General features: G+C 48.6%; 1 protein-coding gene across 4 annotated transcripts in view; it reads left to right on the top strand.

Annotated features, from left to right (window-relative positions):
• FLI1 (Fli-1 proto-oncogene, ETS transcription factor) overlaps nucleotides 1-22,171 on the top strand; it is an 84,713-nt gene that overhangs the window by 9,825 nt on the left and 52,717 nt on the right. The window contains exon 1 of one of the 4 annotated variants that reach the window (XM_085081980.1): nucleotides 2,011-2,149. The exons of 2 other annotated variants lie outside the window; for them this stretch is intronic. Coding sequence is in view for 1 of the 2 variants with exons in the window: in XM_085081979.1 (XP_084938105.1) it covers nucleotides 3,679-3,696 (18 nt within the window). In the remaining variant the exon portion in view is untranslated. Of the gene's footprint in view, nucleotides 1-2,010; nucleotides 2,150-3,370; nucleotides 3,697-22,171 lie in introns of those variants that run through there. One more of the 4 variants, XM_085081979.1, reaches the window with a different exon arrangement.

Here is a 22,171-nt window from a genome sequence, read left to right as displayed (position 1 = left end):
AACTAATTAAAACCGCCGCTCGACAATTCCGTTTCATTCGTTAACAGAGTGCAAGAAAAAAACCCAACATAATAATAATAATAATAATAATAATAATAATAATAATTGAGGAGTAACTGATTTCTACCAGCCTGTCCTGATGTAAGCATTTGAAACCTTCCGTGGTTGCCAAGATCAAATGATTTTCCAGATGTCTGGTGGTGACCACATTAAACAGATCCTAATTCCTTTGCTGTACGTACATGTGCATCCAAAGGGCGAGCAGCAGATCCAGAGTGGCGCACATTGCTCAGCCCCGTGCCCGGCTTTCCCCTGCCTGTCCCGGCTCCCCTCTTCTTGCTTACATGCAGCTCAGTAACAGTTAAAACAGTTAAACACCCAAAGTCACGGCACAACCACCTAGGATGATTCAGACCTTGGCGCGCGGAATGAATATTCCAGCCTTTTCCAAAAAAATTGACATAACTTCAAGGGTGGCTTTGGGTTTGGTGGTTTTGGGATTTTTTTTTTTGTGGTTGTTTTTTTGTTTTGTTTTGTTTTGTTATTGTTGTTGTTGGTCGTTTTGTTTGGGGTTTTTGCTTTTTTGTTTTGTTTGGAGGTTTTTTGTGTTGGTTTGGGGTTTTGTTTGTTTGTTTTGTCTTGTTTTGGGGGGTAGGGGGGATTGAAAAAAAGCAGAAAGAAAAAAATAAAGCAAAGTTTCTATTGTGCGTTATTTTGGGGGGGGGGGGGGTGAAATAGCAGATTGTTCGGCTCGTCTGTTGGAGTGTGTAACACCTTCGCTCACTCCCTTATCTCTTGGATTCTCCCAAATGTTATTTTAAATCAAACACGGGAGTTAAAGCACGGAGCATCCCTGACGGACCCTGTGTCACAAGTGACTCGAGCAGGCTCCGTTCGAGTCATTCCCAGACATGCAAAATAAGCCCCTGGGGGTCACGGTGCCCGTCTGGCCATAAAATGCAGAGTTGGGTTCCTAAAATATCTCCCGGTGGGATGGAGGAGGGGCTGTTTGGCACCTTCCCGTCCTTGGGAGAGCCGGGGATGCGCGGCAGGGGCTGCATTTGTTGGTGCCCTCAGCCCCGAGCTGGGCAAAAGGGGTTTCGAGATGTTGGGTTCGGGGGATTTTGAGGGTGTGGGACTCCTCTCCCGTGAGCTGGGCACGTTTTCAGGTGTTTATTCCCCGCCGCTCCCGGATCCCCGGCTCTCCCCCACTGTCAGTCCCGCAGCTTCAACCCAAAGTGCCCTGTGAGGTCCGTGGGTGACAGAGGCTCCTTCCAGGGGATTTTTTCCCCTTCCTTTCGCGGTTAAGATCCTCAGCCTGTCCTCTCCCTCACCCCCTACCCGCGTTGTTTTTCGGGGCTGGTGGAGAGCGTTGTCTAGAGAGGAAACCATTTGGGTTTTGAAAGGATGCGTTTCACTCTTCCCTTTAACCTCTCGCTTTTCTGGTCGCTGCAGCCTCCTGCCATGTGGGAACGCCGAGGGGGGAGCCGGGACCGGAGCATTGCCGGCGGGGACGGGACAGAGGGCAGGGAAAAGCAGGAGGAACGAGGAAAGCAAAGGGTTAACCGTGATTTCTTTTAATTGAACTCCAGTTCTTGTGGCCCTAGGCAAGGGGGGACCTGACCCCGCTAGCAGCATCCAGATGTGCTGCTCTCGGGGGACCCCGGCGCAGACCCCGGGACTGCGGAGCAGACAGGGGGAGGCCGGGGGTGCGGGGCGAGGGGAGGCGGCCGGGCTGTCCCTGCGCTCCCCCTTCACCTCCCGGCTGCAGGCGGCCTCAATCGCTGGCAAGCAGCGAGCCAAAAACCTCCAGGTCTGGTCACGTTCAGCCCCGTGTCTGCATCCGAACTGAAAAATTGTAGCTGAATTGATGAGGCTAATTTCAGAGGAGGGGGTGGGAGGGGAGGGAGGGGCAAGGGGGATCTGCGGCTCTCTCCTGCCAGCTTCGGGCTTGGAGAAATAAAGTATTAATAAGGTATCCCTACCGCAGCCGGGTAGAAACACTGGTGGCATTATTGCATTTCCCTTTTGGAAGGGGCAGGGGCAGGATAACTTTGGATATAATTTTGGTTCCCCTCACCCTCCTCCCCGTGGCTGGACTAAAGACAGGGGAAAACAAAAAGCCTGGACACAACTGGCCCTGGAAAAGGTAATGCTCTCCGCCGGCGTGCAGGGTGTCCTCCCGCCTTGCCACTTTTCTTTCTCGGCTTCACCCTCCTTTTCCCCCCACTGCTCTGTTCCCTGGGTTGTAGAAGTGGGGCAGAAAGAACGCCCCGGCTGTTGCACGATGTGTTCCGCCGCTGGTTTTTTTGGCAAGGGCGGGGGGAGCGGGAGAGCTGGCCAGGCGGGTATTGATTGTCTGCTTTCCCGGCTCCTTTGGAAGGGTTCGGCTTTGCCCGGAAAAAGGAAAAAGCGCGTTTCTCCTCTGCTGCTCGCGGCCGTTCGAATGAGAGGGAGAATTGCGCGTCAGGGGCTCGCCAGGTCTGAAGTGAGGTTTAAAGGCTGCTGGCTGAGGGGTTTTGTTTGCTGTGCCCGTCAGGACGCGGCACCGGAGGGGTAAATTGGGCTGTTCTGACAATTACTGTGAGGTTTTGACATTTCTATCAAGTGGGAGGTGTATCCCCCCTGCTCTGAGTGGGGTTTAACATCCCAGCGAGGAGCTCGCACTGTGGGAGAAGGCTGGAAAAGGAGACCCGGCACCTGAAAGAAATGATGGAGAACCATCCATCTGAGCGTTTTTCCTTCCGAACCCCATATCCCAACCCGCAGTGAGACGAGTGGGACTGAGGGGAAGGGCGAAAGTGGCCAAGAGCCTCGGCTCGCCCGCAGCCCCATCCGCAGCCTGTGTTTAATTGCTGGAGCCTGTCTGTGCTGCATTATTGCACTCCGCTCGCTCCTGGCAGGGGCTGCACCCTCGGCTCACGCTCCGTGCTGGGAGGCGTGAAGGGGAGAGATCGAAAGATGCTTTAAATACGTTTTAATCGCCAGACTTTTTCTGGTCTCCCTCCGCCTGCCGCCACCGAATTGCATTTACGGTTTTCTCCCCTTAATTTTTCCCGGTGACTGGAAAACGCATTAATAAAAAAATCTGTGGGAAGAGACGGAAATTCAGTGAGTCAGGCTAAAGCTGCTCCAGCCAAAAGAAAAAAAAAATGGCAAAACCCCATGTTAAACTAAACTGTGGGATGACACAGGCTGGCTAACGCGGGCTGGGGTGCGAGGCAAGGTCTGCGCTGGCCGAGCTGTCCCAGCGACAAACAAGAGCTGTGACAGAGGTGGCTATTGTTCTGCCCCTTCTTATCTAAATGGAGCAAATATCCTGTATGTAAAATATATATATTTTCATCAAGAAGGCAGGACCAGCGGAGAGACGAAAGTTTCCTCTTCGAGTGACTTCACTTCCCAAAATTAGCAGAAAAAAACGTTTCATCCGGTTAACTGTCTCTTTTTCGCTCTGCTGCAACAACCGAAGTTAAAAAAAAGAGAGAGACAGAGAGAGAAGGACGGAGGGAGGGAGAGAGGGGGAGAGGGGGTACAGAGAGAGCAACAAAACCACTGGAAGGGCAGCGAGAAGAGCGAAAAGAGAGAGAAGGATAAAAAACTTCAGGAGGCTTCAGTCGCAGGCTAAACCGGGTCAATGTGTGGAATATTGCTGGTCCCGGCTGGAAGTTATTCCCGATGGACGGCACTATTAAGGTAAGAGGACAGGAGGGGCTGGGGGTCCCCTCCGGCCGGGGGGGCTCTGGGAAGGGGCGCGGGGCTGGGGGCTGGCTCCGGCCAGGCTTTCTCCTCCTCCTCCTCCTTCTTCTCCTCCTCCTCCTCCTCCTCTTTCGCCGCCGCCGCGTCTCGGGGCTCTCCCGTCGCCTCCCCGCTGCTCGGGGCTCGCAGCCGCTCGCAGTCCTGGCCCAGGGGCCGCGGAGGGGCTGGGGCGGTGTCCGGCTCCGGGCAGTGACAGCTCCTGTCGCCGGCGGTGGCTCGTGGCTGCCCCAGATGTGAGTGTGCCCCTGGCCCCGCTCCCTCGCCCGGCCCTGCCTGAGAGGCGCTCTGGCTCTGATGGTCGTCCGTGCGTTTCCTCCAGCAGCTTTTTTTTGGCTTTTTTTGGCGGGGAAAAAGCCCGGGGTTGTAGGAGAAACATCACCCTGCCTTTGGGGAAAGGGAAGCAGAGTGTGGCAAATAAACCACCAACATAACCAACCTCTGGTGGCCTTGAGCAACCGGGGACACTGCTGGGGCTGGGAGAGCAGTTCCCCCTCCCGTGCCCCGTCCAAGCGGCCGCTCCTGCAGCCTCTGGAAAGATAACCCAAGCCTTTCCAAGCTCCTTGAGGTGCTTCTGGAAGGCCAGGCAGCACAGGGCTGGCTTTGGGGGACCCTTGTGTGATTCTGACGGGCTCTTCTTGAGGGAGAACCGCGGAACAGAAGCCACTCGAACAGAAGAGCCTTGAAGCGAGAGACGCTGTGGGTGTGTTTGGGTTGGAGGATTTCGAAAGATGCCTATCGCCTGGGTGGGGTGTCGAGCTCGTCTTAAAAGTGCTCTTTTTCTCTTTTTTATTTTTTTTTGTTTTTTTCTTTTTTTTAAATTTTTTTTTTTATTTTGCTGACCTGGGTAGAACGAAGCTGCAAACGGGCAGGAACTGAAACTGTCTGCCTTAGATTGCAGCTTGTGACAAGTGCACGGTTTGGAAGGGTCTCAAGAGAAGGGGGAGGGAAGGAGATGGGCAGGAAGAGAAAATGGAAAGAGGAAAGAAAGAGGGAATGAAAGGGTGCATGTCAGAAAGGAAGGGAGAAAGCAGGAGCATTGAAAGCACAAAATTTGGGAGGTACGGCTGGAATAAGACAGGTTTTCCCCTCCACCTCCTCAGATCTGTAGCAAAAGTAACCTGGGCCTCATTCAGGATACGTTTAATGCACCACAACCTTCTTTGATTTGTGGAGCCCTAAATATTGTGCAGTGAAAGTGCAGAAATTCCCCATCCGTGCCTTTGCTGCGGTGCACACATGGACCTGCTTTTGTGCACAGGCCAGGAGCCCCCTGCACCATCCCCTGAGCAGAGCTGGGCCATTCCCATCTCCCCCGGAACTCCTGGAGCCCCGGGAGCTGCTCCTCTCCCCCACTGCACAGAGCTGCTGCTCCCCCCGGGCTGCGGTTTGGGGATGAGGAACTGCGACGCTCCGAGCTCAGCTCAGTCACGTTGGAGGCTGTGGCCAAAGGAGGAACTCGGCCACATCCCAGGTCACTGGCCCGGGCCTGGGCCTGCCCTGGGACTGCTCTGCAGCAGCTCTGCCCCTGCCCTGCTGCCCTCCCAGTGCAGGAATCATGAGGCTGTTGGGGCTGCAAGAAACAGGATCCAGAGACACCGGGATCTCCTCCCGGGCTCCTTCACTGAGCCGTCCCAGCATCAGCAGCACTTTGCTGCAGGTCCCCATGTCCTCCTTGTCCCCTCTGACAATGCACCCTGAGCATGTACTATGCACTGAGATCAGGGCTCCTGTCCCGTCCAAAGGATTAGCTGAGATTTCCAGCAAATTTTCAGCCCCCCATGCTGAGAGATTTTCTGCAGGGAAGGGTGAGACCCCCAGCCCTTGCCTGGCTTCTCACAGGTGAAGAGAGAGGATGTGGCTTGAGATGCTGCAATGTTTTTGATGTGCTGAGCTCTATATTTAACCTGTGCTGCAGGGTGGGTCTGACTCTCAGGGTGCGGGAAAGCAAACCTGGGCACATCCAGAGCAAAGCCATTTGACAGCAATTTTGTCCTCAGCTCTGCTCTCCGATGTAGGCATTGATTTAACTCAGAGCTCTGCACTTGTGTCAGGAAAAATATGGCAGAAATATGCACATCAGTGACTGGAGAGCAAGAAAAACAGAGAGAAAGGTTCTTTCATCATCTACAGCAAGCACACAGGGCGGGCCCAGATGAAATCTGAGTTCCGGCAAGGGTAAAGGCGCTTCCCTCCTTAAACTCAGAAATATTCCTGTCCTTGGAGAGGACAAGTGCTAGATTTGGGACAGGGCTGTGCACGCCAGATCATTTTCTTCTTGAGCAATTGAAACTTGACAAGTGATTGTTTTCTTAAACCTATGCAAAACTATTCCACAGCCTAATTGTTGTAATTGAGCCGAAGCCTTTAACTGCAGACTGGCAGATGAGGGAGTTTGGGTCCAGCCTACTTTGAAAATATCTCCCTTTCCCTACAATCTCCAGAACTTGGCTTGTACTTTCCTCTTCATCTTTTTACCAGAAAGGGTTTTGATGACTCTCTGACTGCTGGTTGTACCTACCTGGAATAATTTACCTGCACACCTGCCCAGCTGCAGGTGAAGGGATGAATCCACTGGAGCCTTGAGCTATGCCAAGGGCTCAGAGCTGCGCTGGGGAAACAGGGCATGATTGGAGAATAGGTTGGGATGATCCCTGTGGACATGGATCCCTTGTGGACATTGCATTCAAGGGTGAATTGAGCTGTCCTCAGGCTTTCAACCTAAACAGGGAATTCCATGGATATAAACAGAAATCACAGGATTAACTCAGGACTTCAAGTCATCATTCCCCACCATGCACTGACTGACATCACATGTGACAGTGCTGAGCCAATGCACCAGGTCTAGAACACATTTGTATTTACTCACAAAAGATTATTTATCTTGAAGAGAATCAGATCACCTGCTGAGGAAGTTGGTGGCGATTTTTGCTGCATTTTCTGAATAATCTGTTTATTCAGATTATTCAGATCAGCCTGGCATGAGTGGAACAGGCTGGCTTGGAAAGTGCCCTCTGTAGCAGTGCTTAAAGGGTTTTGTGGAGGAAGAAGTGCAGGAAATCTTTCTGAGTTATTTCCATATTCAGTTCATATTCTGCAAACAGCACTGGCAGATGATGATGAGAACCAGTGAATGGTCTGACTCTTGTGTTTGCATTAATTTTAAATAGTCACCAACATTTTTATTGTGCCTCCAGACATTCAAATCACATTTTCTTTGGGTTAACACCCAGCTTTGACTGACTTGCATTGTGTTTGGGGGACTTGGTTTTTATTGTCTCTCATTAAATCAGACAAGGACACAACTCATCATCAGCAAGATGCTCATGCATGGCCTTTCTCACAATAACAAATGGTGTGGTTTCAAACTTGTTTCAGTTCCACTTTATGTGTGGAGAATAATTACAGTAAATATACTTGTCAGAGCCTGTCTGTTCATGAAAAAGAACATTTTTTGTAGCTGCTGCCTTCATTCCATGAGAACAAATTCATCGCAATGTTGTAGCCATCAGAGAGCCCCTCTGAGGGACGTTCAGTGAGGATTCTGCGTTATTCAAGTTGAGGACACCCGTGTCCTTGCACAGAGGACTTGTGTGTTGGTGTTGCCATAGCAAAGGGTGGGGCTGGGTTTTGGAGCAATCGCTGTCGTGAGCTGGAGGCGTTCACTCGCTCTCAAACTTGGCCATCGGCATCTTCGACTAAGAAAATGTTTCCTTTTTGAGCAATTTTAGTGTCTGTTTGGCTCTTTTGAATTGCCCTGGCTTTGGCCCCCCGAGGGATGGCCTCTCCTGTCTAAAGGGCATTGACTCCTGGGGCAAGGCTCCTCATCTCTACACTGGAAAAATATTAAATAAATCACAGACATTTGAAGGACAACAACTTTCCATGTTGCTGTCCCTCAAAAGCAATTTGGAACAAAACCATCTGGAATTTCCAGGGTATGAACACTGATATTCCCTCCTACCCTAATCCCCATTCAAAGATATTTGTATTGCATAATAACTTTCTAACCTAGAACAGCAAAAAACATTTAGAAATGTTTTATAATGGGGATTTTTTTGATGCTGCTGCTTCGTTTTCCCTTCCAGATGTGTGTGCATAGGGACATCTCCTGCCTTAGCATGAACTTCCAACCTCGGTGTCCTGCTGGGTGCTGCCAGCTCAGAGTGCTCAGTGCTGACTCCCACTTGCCAGCAAACACTGGGAAAAGCCTTTTCCAAGCCAGTAGTGTATTTTTTCCTGCTCAAAAAAGGATGATTGCTCTGAAGTAAACCTTCACCCGACAAAACAATGCAACTGCTTGGATTTGAAGCCCTTGGGGTTTCTCTCCGAGGCTTTAAAGAGGTGCTGAGAGCCTGGTGAAGCTTCTCTTTACCTTCACAGGATGTGGTCACTTGAAGGAGTAGCAGTTCATGTCTTGAGGATTTCATGCTTTTATTCAGTTACTGATTTTAATTCTGGGCTATTTCTTCTGTGAGATGAGGGATGGAAGAACTGCTTGTCCCTGCTTGCAGCATTTCTTCCCCAGGGAGTTCTGTGGGGTGTAGAATATTGCTCCTTGCAGCGTCACCAGCAGCAGCACAGGGGTGGTGGCACCTCAGAGTGAGCTTTGAGGTGACACTGAGAGGTGAGATCTGCTGGGGGAAGGGCTTTTAGAGCGAGGTCTGCAGGAAGCAGAGTTTATTTCCTTCAGGTCTCTCCTTCCTGGACTGACAGGAGGCTTTTCCTCTTGACTTCAGCTCCCATCTGCTCCAAAGGGTCACATCTAGAACACATGAATATTCAGCCTCAGGACAGAGCATCTCCCAGCCTTTTTTTTCCCCACAGCCATCAGTGCCTGAGATTTCTTAACAGCCGAGAAATAAAAATCTCTCATTGTGCCTGAGTTCAGCTGAGCACTTCCAGAGGGCCCGTGTTCCACCTCAGTGCAAACACGAGCCAGAAGGAGAATTACAGGAGCCAAGGGAGCCTTAACTTCGGTGTTTCAGATATTTGTGGGTTTGCTGAACCCCTAAAGCTGCAGAAGCCTGGTGTGCATGGATGTGCACCTAGAAAAATGAGCTCTAATACATCAAGCTTGGCTCTACACCTTGGTTTGAAGCCCATTTCCACCAGAAATGTGAAATTCTCTTTGGATCTCTCACTAGAATTGGACAGCAGGTCTGTTTCCCTGCTGTGCTCCTGTGCACACCTGAACACAGGTGCCCAATGCACACGAGGCCCTGGCACCTAAAAAGAGCTGTCTGAAGGCACCTCAGTGACACAGGACCTGTGACACAGCCTTGGGTGAGGCCCAAGAACACTTAGTGAGACAACAAATGTCTTCAGACAAGGCTGTGGCTGCACATTTATAGATGAGTTTGAAATACAGACTTAAATATCACCCCCAAATGTGGGTTTCTGCCTCCTTTGGCAATCATTTGTCCCATAGAGGACCCAAGTCTTCGGTGCTGTGTCACCTCAGATATCCAGGCAGTCAGGGTGCCCTTATCACCCTAAAACTTGTATGAACAGCAATGTGTGGGACAGGACAGTGCCTGATCTGCTCTGCTGAGTTCCAGGTATCAAAGCCTTCAAGATGTTGATGCATTTTCTGCTTGTTTTCTTCCTTCCTCTCATTACCAGGCCACATAATTACTGATGTGTATCTCCCCAGCCAGTAACACCCACCTGGAAACCTGGCTCTGGTACTGAAGTTACCACAAGTTACCACAAACGGTGCCTCCCCCAGCAGCTTTTCCTTCAGCCCTGAGGCAGAGCCCCAAACCAAAGGGCTGTGCAGCACTGCGTGCTGGAGGTCCAGGCTCTCCTGGCAAACCTCCTGCTTCTCCAAACAGCACCAAAGGCAAAGTTTGGTAATCACACCCTGACAAAGACCAGGGCAAATAGAGGAGGAAGGTTAAATCCCTCAGGAGTTGTGCAAAATCCCAGCCTTTGCTTCTCTTCAGGATGTTGTGCAGAAAATTACCCTGGTTCTTCATGTGTATCAAGCATTCTTTCTTTTCCTGATTTTTCTCTAAAATCCAGTATGAAATACAGCTCAGGAGAGGAAATGTAATGGATCATCTTGCTGCATAATTTGCATTTATCTTGTTCTTGTTCTTCCAGCATAGAGTAACCCAAGCCTCCACCAGGGCTGTGAGGGAGTAAGAAACAATTAAAATAAATTACAAAGCCTTAAGCCAAGCCTGCCAAAGCTGCACACCCAGGAACTGAATATTACCATCCATGTCAATCATCCAGAGACATAGAAAAATAACCCAACGGGCAGCAGAGCCTCTCATTACTCATCTGCTGATTTCTCATTCAGCAAAAAAACTGCCCTTCTTAATACTCCTGGCTTTGATCTGAGGGGAAGAGATAAATCAGCAAGAATACAGTTTTTTAAGTTGGTTGATGAGTGAAAGAAAGAAACTGGAGTGAGGTATGGTGGGGTCAGGGGAAGGTGTGGTGAGTTCAGGAAACCGACTTCTGTATGATGAGAAAATGCTTATTTGAATGGCTTTTTATAGCATCTTTTCTTCAAAAAAAGAAGATAAGGAAAAGATTAGGAGAGGTTAAAATACTCTTTTTACAGCTAAATGCAGAATTTGGCTCTCCAGTTTCTTCTGAATATCTCTTCTTGTTGTTCCAAGCTTGATTGACTTATAACTGCATCTGAACCAACCTCACATCAGTTCCTTTTTATCAGCCAGAGTGAGACTTCCTGTGCTCCACAGTCTGGTTTCCTGATGTGTTTCCTTTTTCCTTTTAACAGAACAAAGGAAACTGTAACTCCTCCACTGCTCCTGTTCCAAATCTCCTTGGGACTCCACACACTCTTAGCATCCAACCTTTGCCTTGCATTTTTCTCTGCCTGGAGTTCCACCGCCTTCTTCATCTCTGTCTGGCTGTGCTCTGCTAGTTGTAGAGGGGCAAGAACTTGGTGCTGTTGAAAAGAAACCACTGCCAAAGCCGGGGGCAGCCTCCACTGTAGCTAAAATGTAGTAAAGCAGAAAGGCAAACTTCACCCAAAGGCTCAGTGTGTCATTGGAGATAGGGGATTTTTAATGTCCTGCTAAAGCAAAGATCAGGTATTGAGGTCTCAGTGATTCACTCAGGTTGGTGTTGTGAACTTTCATACCCGAACCTGGCAGTTTGTGTCCTGAAATTGTGGGCCACCGGCAGAAATGTTCCCCAAAAAGGTCCCACATGCACAGGCACTGCCCTGGCACACACTGGAACTCCAGCCCCGTGTATTGTATTTTAACTGGGATTATTTTCAAACCATCACACTGAGGGTCAATTACATTCTTCTTGCACTGGTTTTCCCTCAGGTGTGAGGGGCTGCAGTTCTCCTTCAGTCCTGCCATTCACACATGGAACAGCCTACGGATGCAAAATCCAAATTCTGCCCTGCAGTGACGATCCTTTTCCTTGGGAAAGTCCTTTATCCCCAGCTGTTCTGCTGAAATGCTCCATCCTTTTACAATCCCCACAGCTCAGAGCTGAGTCTTTTTCTTCAGCAAAATCCCAAGTTCTTGTGCACCTGACTGACAAGGATCCCTTGTTTTCCTGTTCAGACAGAGCAACATGAGCTCAGAGCAGGACTGAGTAGAAGCCTATTAAATACTTCAAATACAACCAGAATCCACTGGAAAAGTGTGGAATTGATGTTGGTGCAGAGTTCAGTGCAAATCTGGGCCTGATTCTGAGGAATACACACTGGAAACTTGCAAATTCCCACTGGAATCAGTGCAAAGAGTCCATGCTTAGACTTTATCCATTTATTAAACCACTGGAGCTGAATATGATTAGAAAGGAGAAGGGAAACTGGGCTGTGCAGCCCCTTGGCCACCTGAGTGTGGCGGCAAAGGGAATTTGCTAGCTCAGCCTGCCCAGAGCAGGCAGCTGAAATCCAAGGTTCATTTATTCCAACCATCAGCATTCAGGAATTGCCATTCCAATATGGAATAGGATGGGAGATCCCAGACTTGGCCATTCCCTGTACATGCCTGAATGTCTGTGGTGTGGAAGGAAGGGTGGCCAGAGCAAGGCACTGCTTACACCAGGCTGAGGCAGCAGAGGATTCCTGCACTGCATCCAGGGGCAGGCAAGAAGAGTTTCCAGGAAATCCTGCTCACCCAAGATGAAGGAAGCAGCAGGAGCTGCGTTACTTTAAGCAAGGAAAAGAATTAACATCATTGCCCCCCCATAGAACTGCCTTTCTGCAAGTTTCTGTGCACTGCTTTGAGGTGTTCTCATGCACCTCTACAGTCAAATATATAATTCTTAATAAAGTCACTTTGGATTGCCCGGCAGAAGGCATCAGAAAATTATATCCCTGCTGGAAAAGCCTGGGGAAAATCAAGGAAGTTTCACCTTTTCTGCTGTGTTCTGTTTATGGAACAATTTCTATACAGTATAATTCAATTTCCATAAAAACTCCATTGATTTAATCCCTATTAAATTCTGAGGATTTGTCCATGAGGGTTGTGTTGTAGCTCAGCCTTTAGGACTGACTCCTGATTAGAACCAGAAGTCATGGCTCTAAGATTAATTCCCTGTATTATGGGAGTTGTCCCCAGAGGCTCCCATCAAGGAGAACCCTGGCACGTAGCTGGAATAAGAGCCCAAAATCCAAGCAGGCAAAGGGAAAAAGAAAAAACAAGCAGGAGATGAAATGCAGGGAGCATCTGGTCACTCAGCAAGGCACCATCAGAGCTGCAAAGATTCTGTTCACAAGTTGCTGGCATCAGAATTGCCCAGGGATTGGTGGATTTTAAACCCCTTCCATGGTTTTGCCACTGAAAAATCACTAGAGGCAGAAATGATTGATACAGTACAAGCTCCAAAGGGGCCAGATCACCTCAACATTGGTCCCAGAAGCCTGAGAGCTGTTTGGAGCAGCTGCTGTGGGTGTCACTGAGGCCACTGAGGATCCACACCAGTCTGGGCAGCCTGTGCTCCTCCAGGACCACTTTGCTGCAGCAGGGACAGTTTTTCTGCTGATGACACTCCCAACCCAAAGCAGAATTCACATGACACAAGCCATAACAGCCTTCCTTAATTAGAGCTAATATGCCCATGTATATCTTTCCACAGCACAAATATTTATATTTTGCTGATATTTCCAAATTCATACTTCTGACTTTGTTAGAACCAACTAGGCTTTAAAATAAGCACTTACTGGGGTGATTTGTTAAGCCAGAACTCCCGGTATCATCCTGCAAGTGTTACCAAAATTGTCTCTAACAGCTCCAGTAACAGGAGAAGGAATGGTCCCAGGCAAGGGACAAAGAGCACAGAGTGTCTGATCAGGGCCTGGGGTGCTTTGAATTGCACATGTTCCTCCCGAACCCATTTTCTACCAGACAAGTTTTATGTGTGTCACATTTTACCCATTGGGGGTGAATTCCCTCAGGACACTGAGACTGTGCTGGAAATCTGAGCTGTCTCCAGAAACCAAAGGGAGAAATGTGATGGCTTGGGCCAAACTCCAGCTCCTGCCCTGCCCACCCTCCTCCAGCCTCTGTGCACAACCTCCCAGGACATGGCTTTGTCCTGAAGTCTGGGCTGCAGAAAGGGGAGGAGGAGCATGGGCAGGTCCAGAATGAAAGGTGTTCTTACCCACGTGGAAATTGGACAGAGAAGATGCAGGACAGGACCTTGCCATGGCACCTTACAGGCCTTTCCTCTGTGCTGCCCTTGGCAATGAGATTGGATCCTCTGGAGTGTGAGCAGAGTGTGGAAGGCTGTGTAAAAACCTTCCATGTAGATCCTCTTCTAACTCTGAGCCCCAACTCCTGCCAAAGACAAACACTTCCTTCATGGCAGTGCCAAAGCTGTGTCTCTTCCCTTTGCTGGTTTCCACAGGGCATCCCAAATGCAGATTCACAGCCACAGGAATCCTTTCACTGCATTCCCAGAGCAGCAGGCAAAGGTTTGAACAAAGGGACAGAGTTCATCCCCTCTAGAAAGGCAAAGCAATGTCCTGAAGTTCAAGCTCACTTGCAATAAATCCTCTGGATTTGCACCACGGCATCCGAGAGCAGACATGTTCTCATCCTCACAGGACACAGGCTGGTCAGTAATGGATGGAATAAACTCACAGTCTGCTCCCTGCTCCTCAGTTTTGGTCTCCTCCTATGTCATCTCTGCTGCAGGAAGGATGTAATTATGGTTGGTCGTTAGTGTGAGGAATTATTTGTGCTGCAGCAGTGCCTGGAGACCAGCGTGGTCTCTGCTGTGTGTAACAGGAGAGTCTTCCTCAAAATTCCTGAGTAATGAAGAAAAGTTAAGGCACTTAATTTGAACTCCAGAGTGGGAGCAGTTCTTGTGCTCTACTCTGCTGTCCTACAGGACCATGTGCTGTAATTCCTTTCCCAAAATCCCCAAGGTCTCTGTAAAGGATGAATTTTCTTTCCACCCCCACTGCTCCCCATTGAGCCGGACTTCTGTAACTTCTTCCTTCTGAGATTTGAACACTTTCTCTGCCTTGGGGCTGGCATTTGCTCATGACTGATTCATGCCTTTCTCATGCCAGCACCACTGGCCTAAGCAGCACTTTCCCTTCCCTGGACTTCTGCCCCCAGTGCATTTACAGACCACTGCCATACCTCCCTCTTGGTTCTGCTGGGATAAACAAACCCTTCTAATTCCTTCATACCCTCCTTCTCCTGGTTATTCCTGAGCCCCCAGCTGCACCTAATCCCATCTGGATTTGCCTTTTCTGAGCACCACTGGAGTGGCATATGCTGTTCCCAGGGCTTGGCTGGAAGGACCCTCCTGATGCAATCCAAGGATTGGGATGCTTTGGGTTTTTTTAATTTCTGGTGAATCAGAAAAATCTGTGCCGTTAATTGACTCCAGTCTTTGTGTCAGCAGTGCCCAGCTGGGCTCAGTCAGCTATTGTGCCACTGTAGGAGCTCAGATACTTCACCTCTCTATACCTCAGCTTCTCATCCATGGGACTCAGCAAATCCTCCCTTCCCTCTCTGCCTGCTCTGGTCTAGTGGCATCAATGCTCTTCCAAGTTGGGAATGACTTTGGCTCTGTTCAGGAGCAGCAGAGATCCCAGTGCAGGCCTGTCCTGCAGTGCCATGACATGGACAGAGAGATCAGTGTTTGTTCCCATCATTGTCCTTCATTAACGTCCCACAACCTTCTGCCTGCCCTGAGAGATGGGCACAGTTCCCAATCTTTGGGGTCTTGCACATATTGCAGTGTGGCTTTGGAGAATGGCAGGAATGTTTTCCCACAGACCAAAGGCCATTCCAGAGGAGGAGGGAGGGTGTGAAGCCCCACAGGTTTTCCAGGGGTTTGCAGCAAGTGCCCAGGAGGAGGAGGAGGCAGCAGAGTCTATGTGTGTGCCTGTGGAGCTGCTCCATGGATCCACACACAGCCAGCATTTCAACAGGGCCTAAATACCAGACAGCTTCTTGCATGAGCCAAACTCAGTGTATTTAAAAGCCAGCAGCCAGAACAGGCTCAGGATCCTGCTCTGATTCTCTCTTTCTCCCATACATTTCTTACCCTTTTGTGTTGCGAGGTTTGGTCGTTTCAAAACTAACAGCTGCAGGCTTCCAAAAATAAAAAAGAATTCATTAATTAACATAACCCTAAGCCACAGAAACTTCACCTTGTGAGCAGCCCTTAGCTCACCACGCGCGGTTCTGTGCCAGGCTGGGGGAGCTCAGGTGGCTGAGCAAACCTTTGGGAAATGTGGGATGTGGAAGGGGTGTGCACTCCAGCAGAGAGGGGAAATGTGTATGGAACAGGTCAGGGTAGCAAAGGAGCAGAAAGTGAGCAGTCTATGCAGAGAAATCCCTCCAGGTCCTGATAGATCGTCCTTCTCCAGGTGCTTCCTTACCCAGGTCATGACCTCAACTGTATTCAGGTCCCGAGGGCTCAGTTCTGGTTGAGCTGAGCCTCCACAAAGTGTGTGCTGCTTTCACAGCCTCTCCTACCACACAAGAACCACTCTGTGGTTCCCCCCTGTTTCCATCAGTGCCTCATGTCCTGTCCAGGCTCCTCGCAGCCTGCCGGGGTATTTGGGTACCTGCAAACGCAGCAGTGTCTGATGCAGGTGCTCTGCAGGGTTTGTGCTCACAGGGCTCGCTGGGTGGGCAACACCCTGAGTAAACAAAGGGCTCTGGAGTGCCATCAGCTCCAGGGGGTTAAAAGACGGTGGTTGTGCTCTCACCCTGTACAAACAGCAGCCTGAAGTGGTGGAGTTAAGCAAACAGCTAAAAAAGGGATCAGTCCCAGGCAATGCTAATTTTATCTATCACAGGATCACTGCATGGATTGGGTTGGGAGGGACCTTAAGGCCCATCCAGTTCTACCCCTGCCATAGCCAGGGACACCTTCCACTGTCCCAGGCTGCTCCAAGCCCTGTCCAACCTGGCCTGGGACACCTCCAGGGGTGGGGCAGCCACAGCTTCTCTGGGCACCCTGTGCCAGGGCCTAAAACATGGATTTCTGATCCAGGACACTTGAGGTCCTTTCCTGGCTCTGCCAGTGACTTTTTGGCTGTGTTGAGAAGCCAATGAACTCTCAGCCAGGCCTGATCATTCCCTGTTTATCCCCTGCCTGCTCATTCCTTGAACTGTTTGGAATAGGAGCCATCACCCAGGATGTGTTTGCCCAGCACAAGCACAGGGGCAACTGAGGGTTGCTCATCCTGAGTCAAGTGGTAGGAATTTCCCCAGGAATTGTACCCAAGACCTGCCATTGGGTATTCACCCTCTGTTATGACTTAAAGGGTTATGGAGATAAGGGTACTTCTAGAAGAGAAACATGTTCAGAAACCTGACATTATCTATGACCAAGTTTTCTTAGCATCTGAGATCCTAATCAGACATCTATTATTTAGTGAGAAGATAACGAGGAGAGATCTCTCAGCTGGTATCTGCTCTGCTTAGCAGATAACAATCAGCTCACATGGCCCCCTTTTGAAAACTCTTAACTGACTTTGTGTAGAATCAAATCCTGCAAGTGGAGTCTCCTTGGCTTTATTCCTCCTCCTTACCCAGAAACCCGGAGGAAATCATTAGAGATTTCTGTGCCTTGATTTTCCTAATTGTAAAATAATAATGGCAAATGCTCTGCTGAGGTAAAGCTGAGAGGTGACAAATCTCCACAGAGAGTTTCATAAGCCCTGGATAAAGAATGTGTAGGTGCCTGAAATGTCAGCAGAAAATCTCTCTGAAATCCAGTTCAAAGCAGCTGGATGCAAGAGTTGGGGCTTTTGAAACTGGGAAAGTACTATTTATAGGACATAAAGTGTTCTGGTACTTGTGAAACACAGAGAGAAACAGTCTGTGCTCTGCAGCCCCTGCAACCTAAACCAGCGCATTAACAGGAACCTCATGGGACACATTGTACTGAGCTTGTGTAGTCCCAGCCCTTCAGCCTGAGCAGGGAGGGTGGGAGTGCATCCCACAGCATCTCCAGAATCCCTCGGGATGGAGGTGGCATCATCTGCTCAGTCCTGCCCACTCCCAGGGACACTTCTTCTCTTTCCAGTCGTGACAATCAAAGATGGAAAGGCCACATGAGCTATGGGCTGCTTTTCCAGGGCAGAGAGATGTGTGAGGTGTCTGGAAAGCACGAAAACTCCTAGCCCTGATGATGCGACGACCAGAAGCTGAGAGCAGCAGAGGAGCTCCCTTTGCCGTGCCCTTGGCTCTCTCAGTGCTGTTATTGTTTGATTTTGGGCTGCTGGGACAGGTGCAAATCTGCTTCCAGATCACACTCGGGTACATGGCAGGCGAATTTCTATGAGAGGCTGCAATAACAAGAAACAGCTCTTGTCTCTCAATGCTCCATAGAACCAGGGGCTCTTCTGCAGCACCTGACGGAGCTGTTCCCCCTCTGCTGCACCTTTGTGTCTGCCTGGACAGTCATTTAGCGAGTGCCATTTGTGGTGAGCTGATTCTTAAAAGACAAAGGGGTGACAAAAACGCAGTTGAAATGAGTTTTGCTTTTTGAGCAAGCCCAGAGCCTTGGTTGGGTGTGGGGGTGGTGCAGGAGTGGAAACCCAGTGCAGTTGTGAGAGGCTGGTGCTTCATCATCTGCAGAGAAAGGATGCACAGGCTAAACAAAAAGATACAGAAGGCAAATGAAAAGGTGTTGTAGTTATAGAAAAAGATGCAGAAGGCAAATAAAAAAGATGTACAAGTTGTATAAAAAGATGCACAAGCTAAACAGAAAGATGCAGATCATAAATAAAAAGATGCAGATCATAAACAAAAATATGCACAAAGTAAAAGAAAAGATGCCCAGCAAAAATAAAAAGGTAAGCCAGGTAGACAACCTGAAGCACATAAGACCTGGTCCCCTGATAAGGTCATTCACCTTCTCTTCTGGGCATAAATGAGTGTGTTTTAGAGAAGTGCTCATTATCTCACTAGGTCAAGGATATTTGTTAGTGCAGGGCCTGAGAAAGGTGCCATGAAGCCCAGGCTTCCTCCCTCTGGTTGTACGTCAGTGGAGTGAGGCAGGGTGGGATGAATTTGTAGAATATTAGGAAATTCAGGAATATTCTTTGCACAAAGACCGCTGGAGCTTCCATTGTTACCTTAGTGAAGGAAATGAGGACAGCCTGGAGTTTGAATTTTTATACGGACAATGATATTGCAGCTTCATTGAAGCTTCTGCACCCTGCCAAAGGCACAGAGGGCAGCCCTGGGCTAAGGCTGGAATGCATTCCCTGCTTGCCAGAAGAGCCCTGAGGAGGGTGAGGAGCTGCTGGGAACCATCAGGCCACCAAAGCCAGTGCAGTCAGAGCTGCCTCTGCAGCCACTGCTCCCCTGTCATCGAGCTGGGCCCACCATTAACACCTGGTGTGATGTGAGTGCAGAGCCAAAGATGGGATCTGGACACCACATGGCCAGAGAGGCTCGGGGAAATCAGGGAATCCAGAACAGAAGCAAGAAATGGGACAGTGTGGGGCCAATTGACTGCTGCAGAAGGATGGAAAGAGGTATGCTGGGTGACATGGCAGTGCTGCTGCCAGCTCTTGTGGTATTTGGTTTTCATCTGGAAAGCCTGAATTACACTTTAATTGCATAAGAGTATCAACTTCTATTGAACAGAATTGCGTTTCTTAAAATTGCAGGGAAGAGCTTGAAATGATACCCTAAAAAGTTTGAAAAAACAGTTATAAATACAATTCCATGTTCAATTAAGATTATGTTCATGGGACTTGAAAGCAAAGCCCTTTGTGGCTTGCTGTGTGCATCCTAGTAATGATCATTAGCATCTTTGATGAATAAAAGCATAAAAACTAACAGCAGGATGTCTTTAGGGTCTAATTTAACCTGTGAGCAATGAACTGGTGAGGGAGGGTCAGGTTGAACCTGTGGAGACAGGGATGCACAAGGATGACTGTAACAAGGAGATCTGAGCAGGGTCCAGACCAGACACACCTGGGGGTGGCTCGAGCCCCACAGATTTGCTGGATGGAGGAAGAAGCCGTGGGGCAGAGGCACATTACATCCACCCCGGGAGGGACGGGAGCTCTCTGACAGGTAGGTGCTGCAGTGTAGGAGCTCATCGTTTCTAAATTAAACCTGTCAAAGCCCCAGCAAAAGCCTTTTTGGGAGATGAGGTCAGATGAGTTGTTCTGCCCCCCCTCAGCCCGTTCGGTCTCTATTCTTCCCTCTCTCACCCAGCCGATAAAAGGAGGAGCGATTGAACCACGTTTATTAATTCGGATGACAATAGGACACCTGGAGCAGCACCTGTCAGAATAGGATGCAAATGAGCCCGGGGAGCTGCTCTTGCTCGCCGCAGCCCTAATGAAGCACTAATAGCACTGATAATGCCCCGCACGGCATTCACGGGGCATTGGCTCAATTGCAGTAATTAATGCGCCCATCCCGAGCTGCAGCTCCCATTCACTGGCACTTCCTGACGCTTTGCTCTCGCTGTTTGTTTTTTGAACACACAAACCCGGGACTTATTATATTTGCAAACAATGGCCTCGTGGAGATGCTCTGATTTACTGCAGAGATAGCGGGGGATGATGTTTGAAAGCCTAAATTAAAGCAGGATTTCCTTCTGTTTTCGCAAAGGAAAGGTTAACATTTGCTAATAACTGTCACAGGCTGCAAACGGCCTCAGTGTCATATGATGGATTTTTCTGATTGCTTTTAATCAAGGTTTTCAGATATCATGGGGTGTAAACAGAGAAATGAGCTGAGCGCTCATAAGTTGAACAAACCTCAGGAGATGTGACTCAGATAAGGTAAAACTGTTCTGACAATGAAGTAATAGCAGGTTCCTTACTGCTCGAGTTCCACTTTTTATCATTATTATTCTAGTGTTCCTCGTTCTGTATCTTTGGCTGAGATAAACTGCTCTGCAGGGATGGACATGTGCTTGCAAAGGTTGTGTGGGAGGGTGGAGGGCTCTTTATCCCACAGAGATATTAAGCCGTTGCGCTATCTACTTCATCTCCCACATTTGGGTTTTTTTTGTCTCTTCAGGGAAATTTAGATAATGGGAATTAATTAGAAAATATCTTTTTACACGTTCAAATCAAAGAGAGATGGCAAAGGTGGGGCTGGGGATGTGGGGATGATCTGTCAATGAAAATTATTACTTTTTCTTGAATGCCTCCCCTGGAAAAAGGGATAAATGGGGAGGTGTTTCAACACCCTACTTGAAAATAAAGGACAGAAATTATTCCCTAAACAGAATTGCAGGAAAGGAGGAATGTGTTCTGGAGAGTTCTGAGAAAAGGCATTTTGTGTCATCAATTTCTTTCTTAATAGGACCCAAAATGTGAGAAGAACAGGGGTCTGTTTGTAGCAGGGCATGCATTTCTCAGAGATTCAGGATAGTGAAGGGTTAGGGTTTGTTTTTCTCTCGTGCCATGTCAGGCAGGATTTGCAAACCTGCAGAAATCAATTTCTGGGCCAGCCCGGTGGTTACCAGGGCTCCTGGGAGGGGGGGCTGCTGGGGAGTCCTGGTGCTCAGCAAAGCTGGAAAAAGGCAAAGGAAAGCTGAAGGGAAGGAGAGAGTCTGGCAGGAGCACATGGGGTGAAGTGCATGCAAAGCTCCAGCTGACACAAGCTGTGTCCTCTCCCACGAAAAGCTTCATCATAATCTGTGCAGAACATCACTTCAGGATAAACACAATCCTGCTATAAATACCCCCGGCCATTTCCTGTTGTTCTTTCTGCAGCTTGCACAGCGTTTGTGTCTGGCTGAGGGTGTGACTGAATCCACAGAGTCACACAGACACCCCCCTGCTCTGTGCTCGGGTGAAAATGGCTTTTTCTGCCCAAAATCAGGGAATCTGGGGTTTGTGCTACTGAGCAGAACATTCATCCTTAATGAACCAGGAATACTCTTTATGGAAAGAATTCAGAGCAGCAAAATGGTAAATGCTTGTGCTACTGAGTTGATGAATTGACCTGGATATTTATATACACTTACACTTAAATTAAATACACTTAATTTTATTCCCAAATTAATTCCCATCCCTGGAAGTGTCCCAGGCCAGGTTGGACAGGGCTTGGAGCAAGCTGGGATAGTGGAAGGTGTCCCTGTCATGGCAGGGGTCAAACTGCATGATTTTTAAGGTCTCCCAACTCAAAACATTCAGGGATCCTATGCCATAGTTTGTCACATTCATACACATTTCCGTTCCAGGTTATTTCAATTCATATCCATTCTTAATTTTGACTGTCAAAGGAAATCGAGCACATTAAAACCTGAATTGAGAGAAGCAGAAATGCAAACTCCTCCTGGCATGTTTTATGCCTGGTATTTACTGAATTTTATATATTAAGTGGATTTGTTATTTTAGTGAAAATGGAAGCAAAAGTCACACTTCTATCTGCTTGTTAGTCATAAAAATACCTCGAGGAGAAAGGAGACAAACTGAGGGGAGGGCCCTGGATCCTCATGTATGAATTAAGTCTTTAGAGAACTGGACTGAAAGCTCCTGTAACTACAGAATTTTTAACTCAGCAATTTCATTCAAACCACTGGGGTTTTTTTTTCAAAAGTGTTGGCGATGTCCTTTTTGCTAAACAGAATGAACTGAAAGCCTGGTTTATACTTGGTTTAGGCTTTCTACCCAAATTAAGCCAAAAACTTGGGGTCATACCTTAAAGATAACTTGGGCACATCCAAAAAAGATGCTGTGCTGTTTGAGTCTTTCAAAGTTCCTTCCCAAAGAGAAAAACAATCCAGATTTACATTGCCCTGATTTATTAAGCTTGGATCTGTCTTTGTGGTTGGCTCTGATCAGAGAGTCAATCCCATCTTTATTAAACTACAGAAATTATAAATTGTTCCTTCAGTCTATATGAGAAAACGGTTAAAGGGGATTTTTCAGAAGCCCATGAGATGGGCAGACTGAAACTGCCATACTGGGGAAGGAACCAGAACCCAACTGATCCCTTTGCTGCTGTCC

Source organism: Lichenostomus cassidix, chromosome 24, assembly GCF_008360975.1.
Source record: "Lichenostomus cassidix isolate B80296 chromosome 24, HeHo_3.0, whole genome shotgun sequence".
NCBI lineage: Eukaryota > Metazoa > Chordata > Aves > Passeriformes > Meliphagidae > Lichenostomus > Lichenostomus cassidix.
The sequence above is the reverse complement of the archived record's forward strand: the minus strand, read 5'-3'. Positions and strand labels throughout refer to the sequence as shown.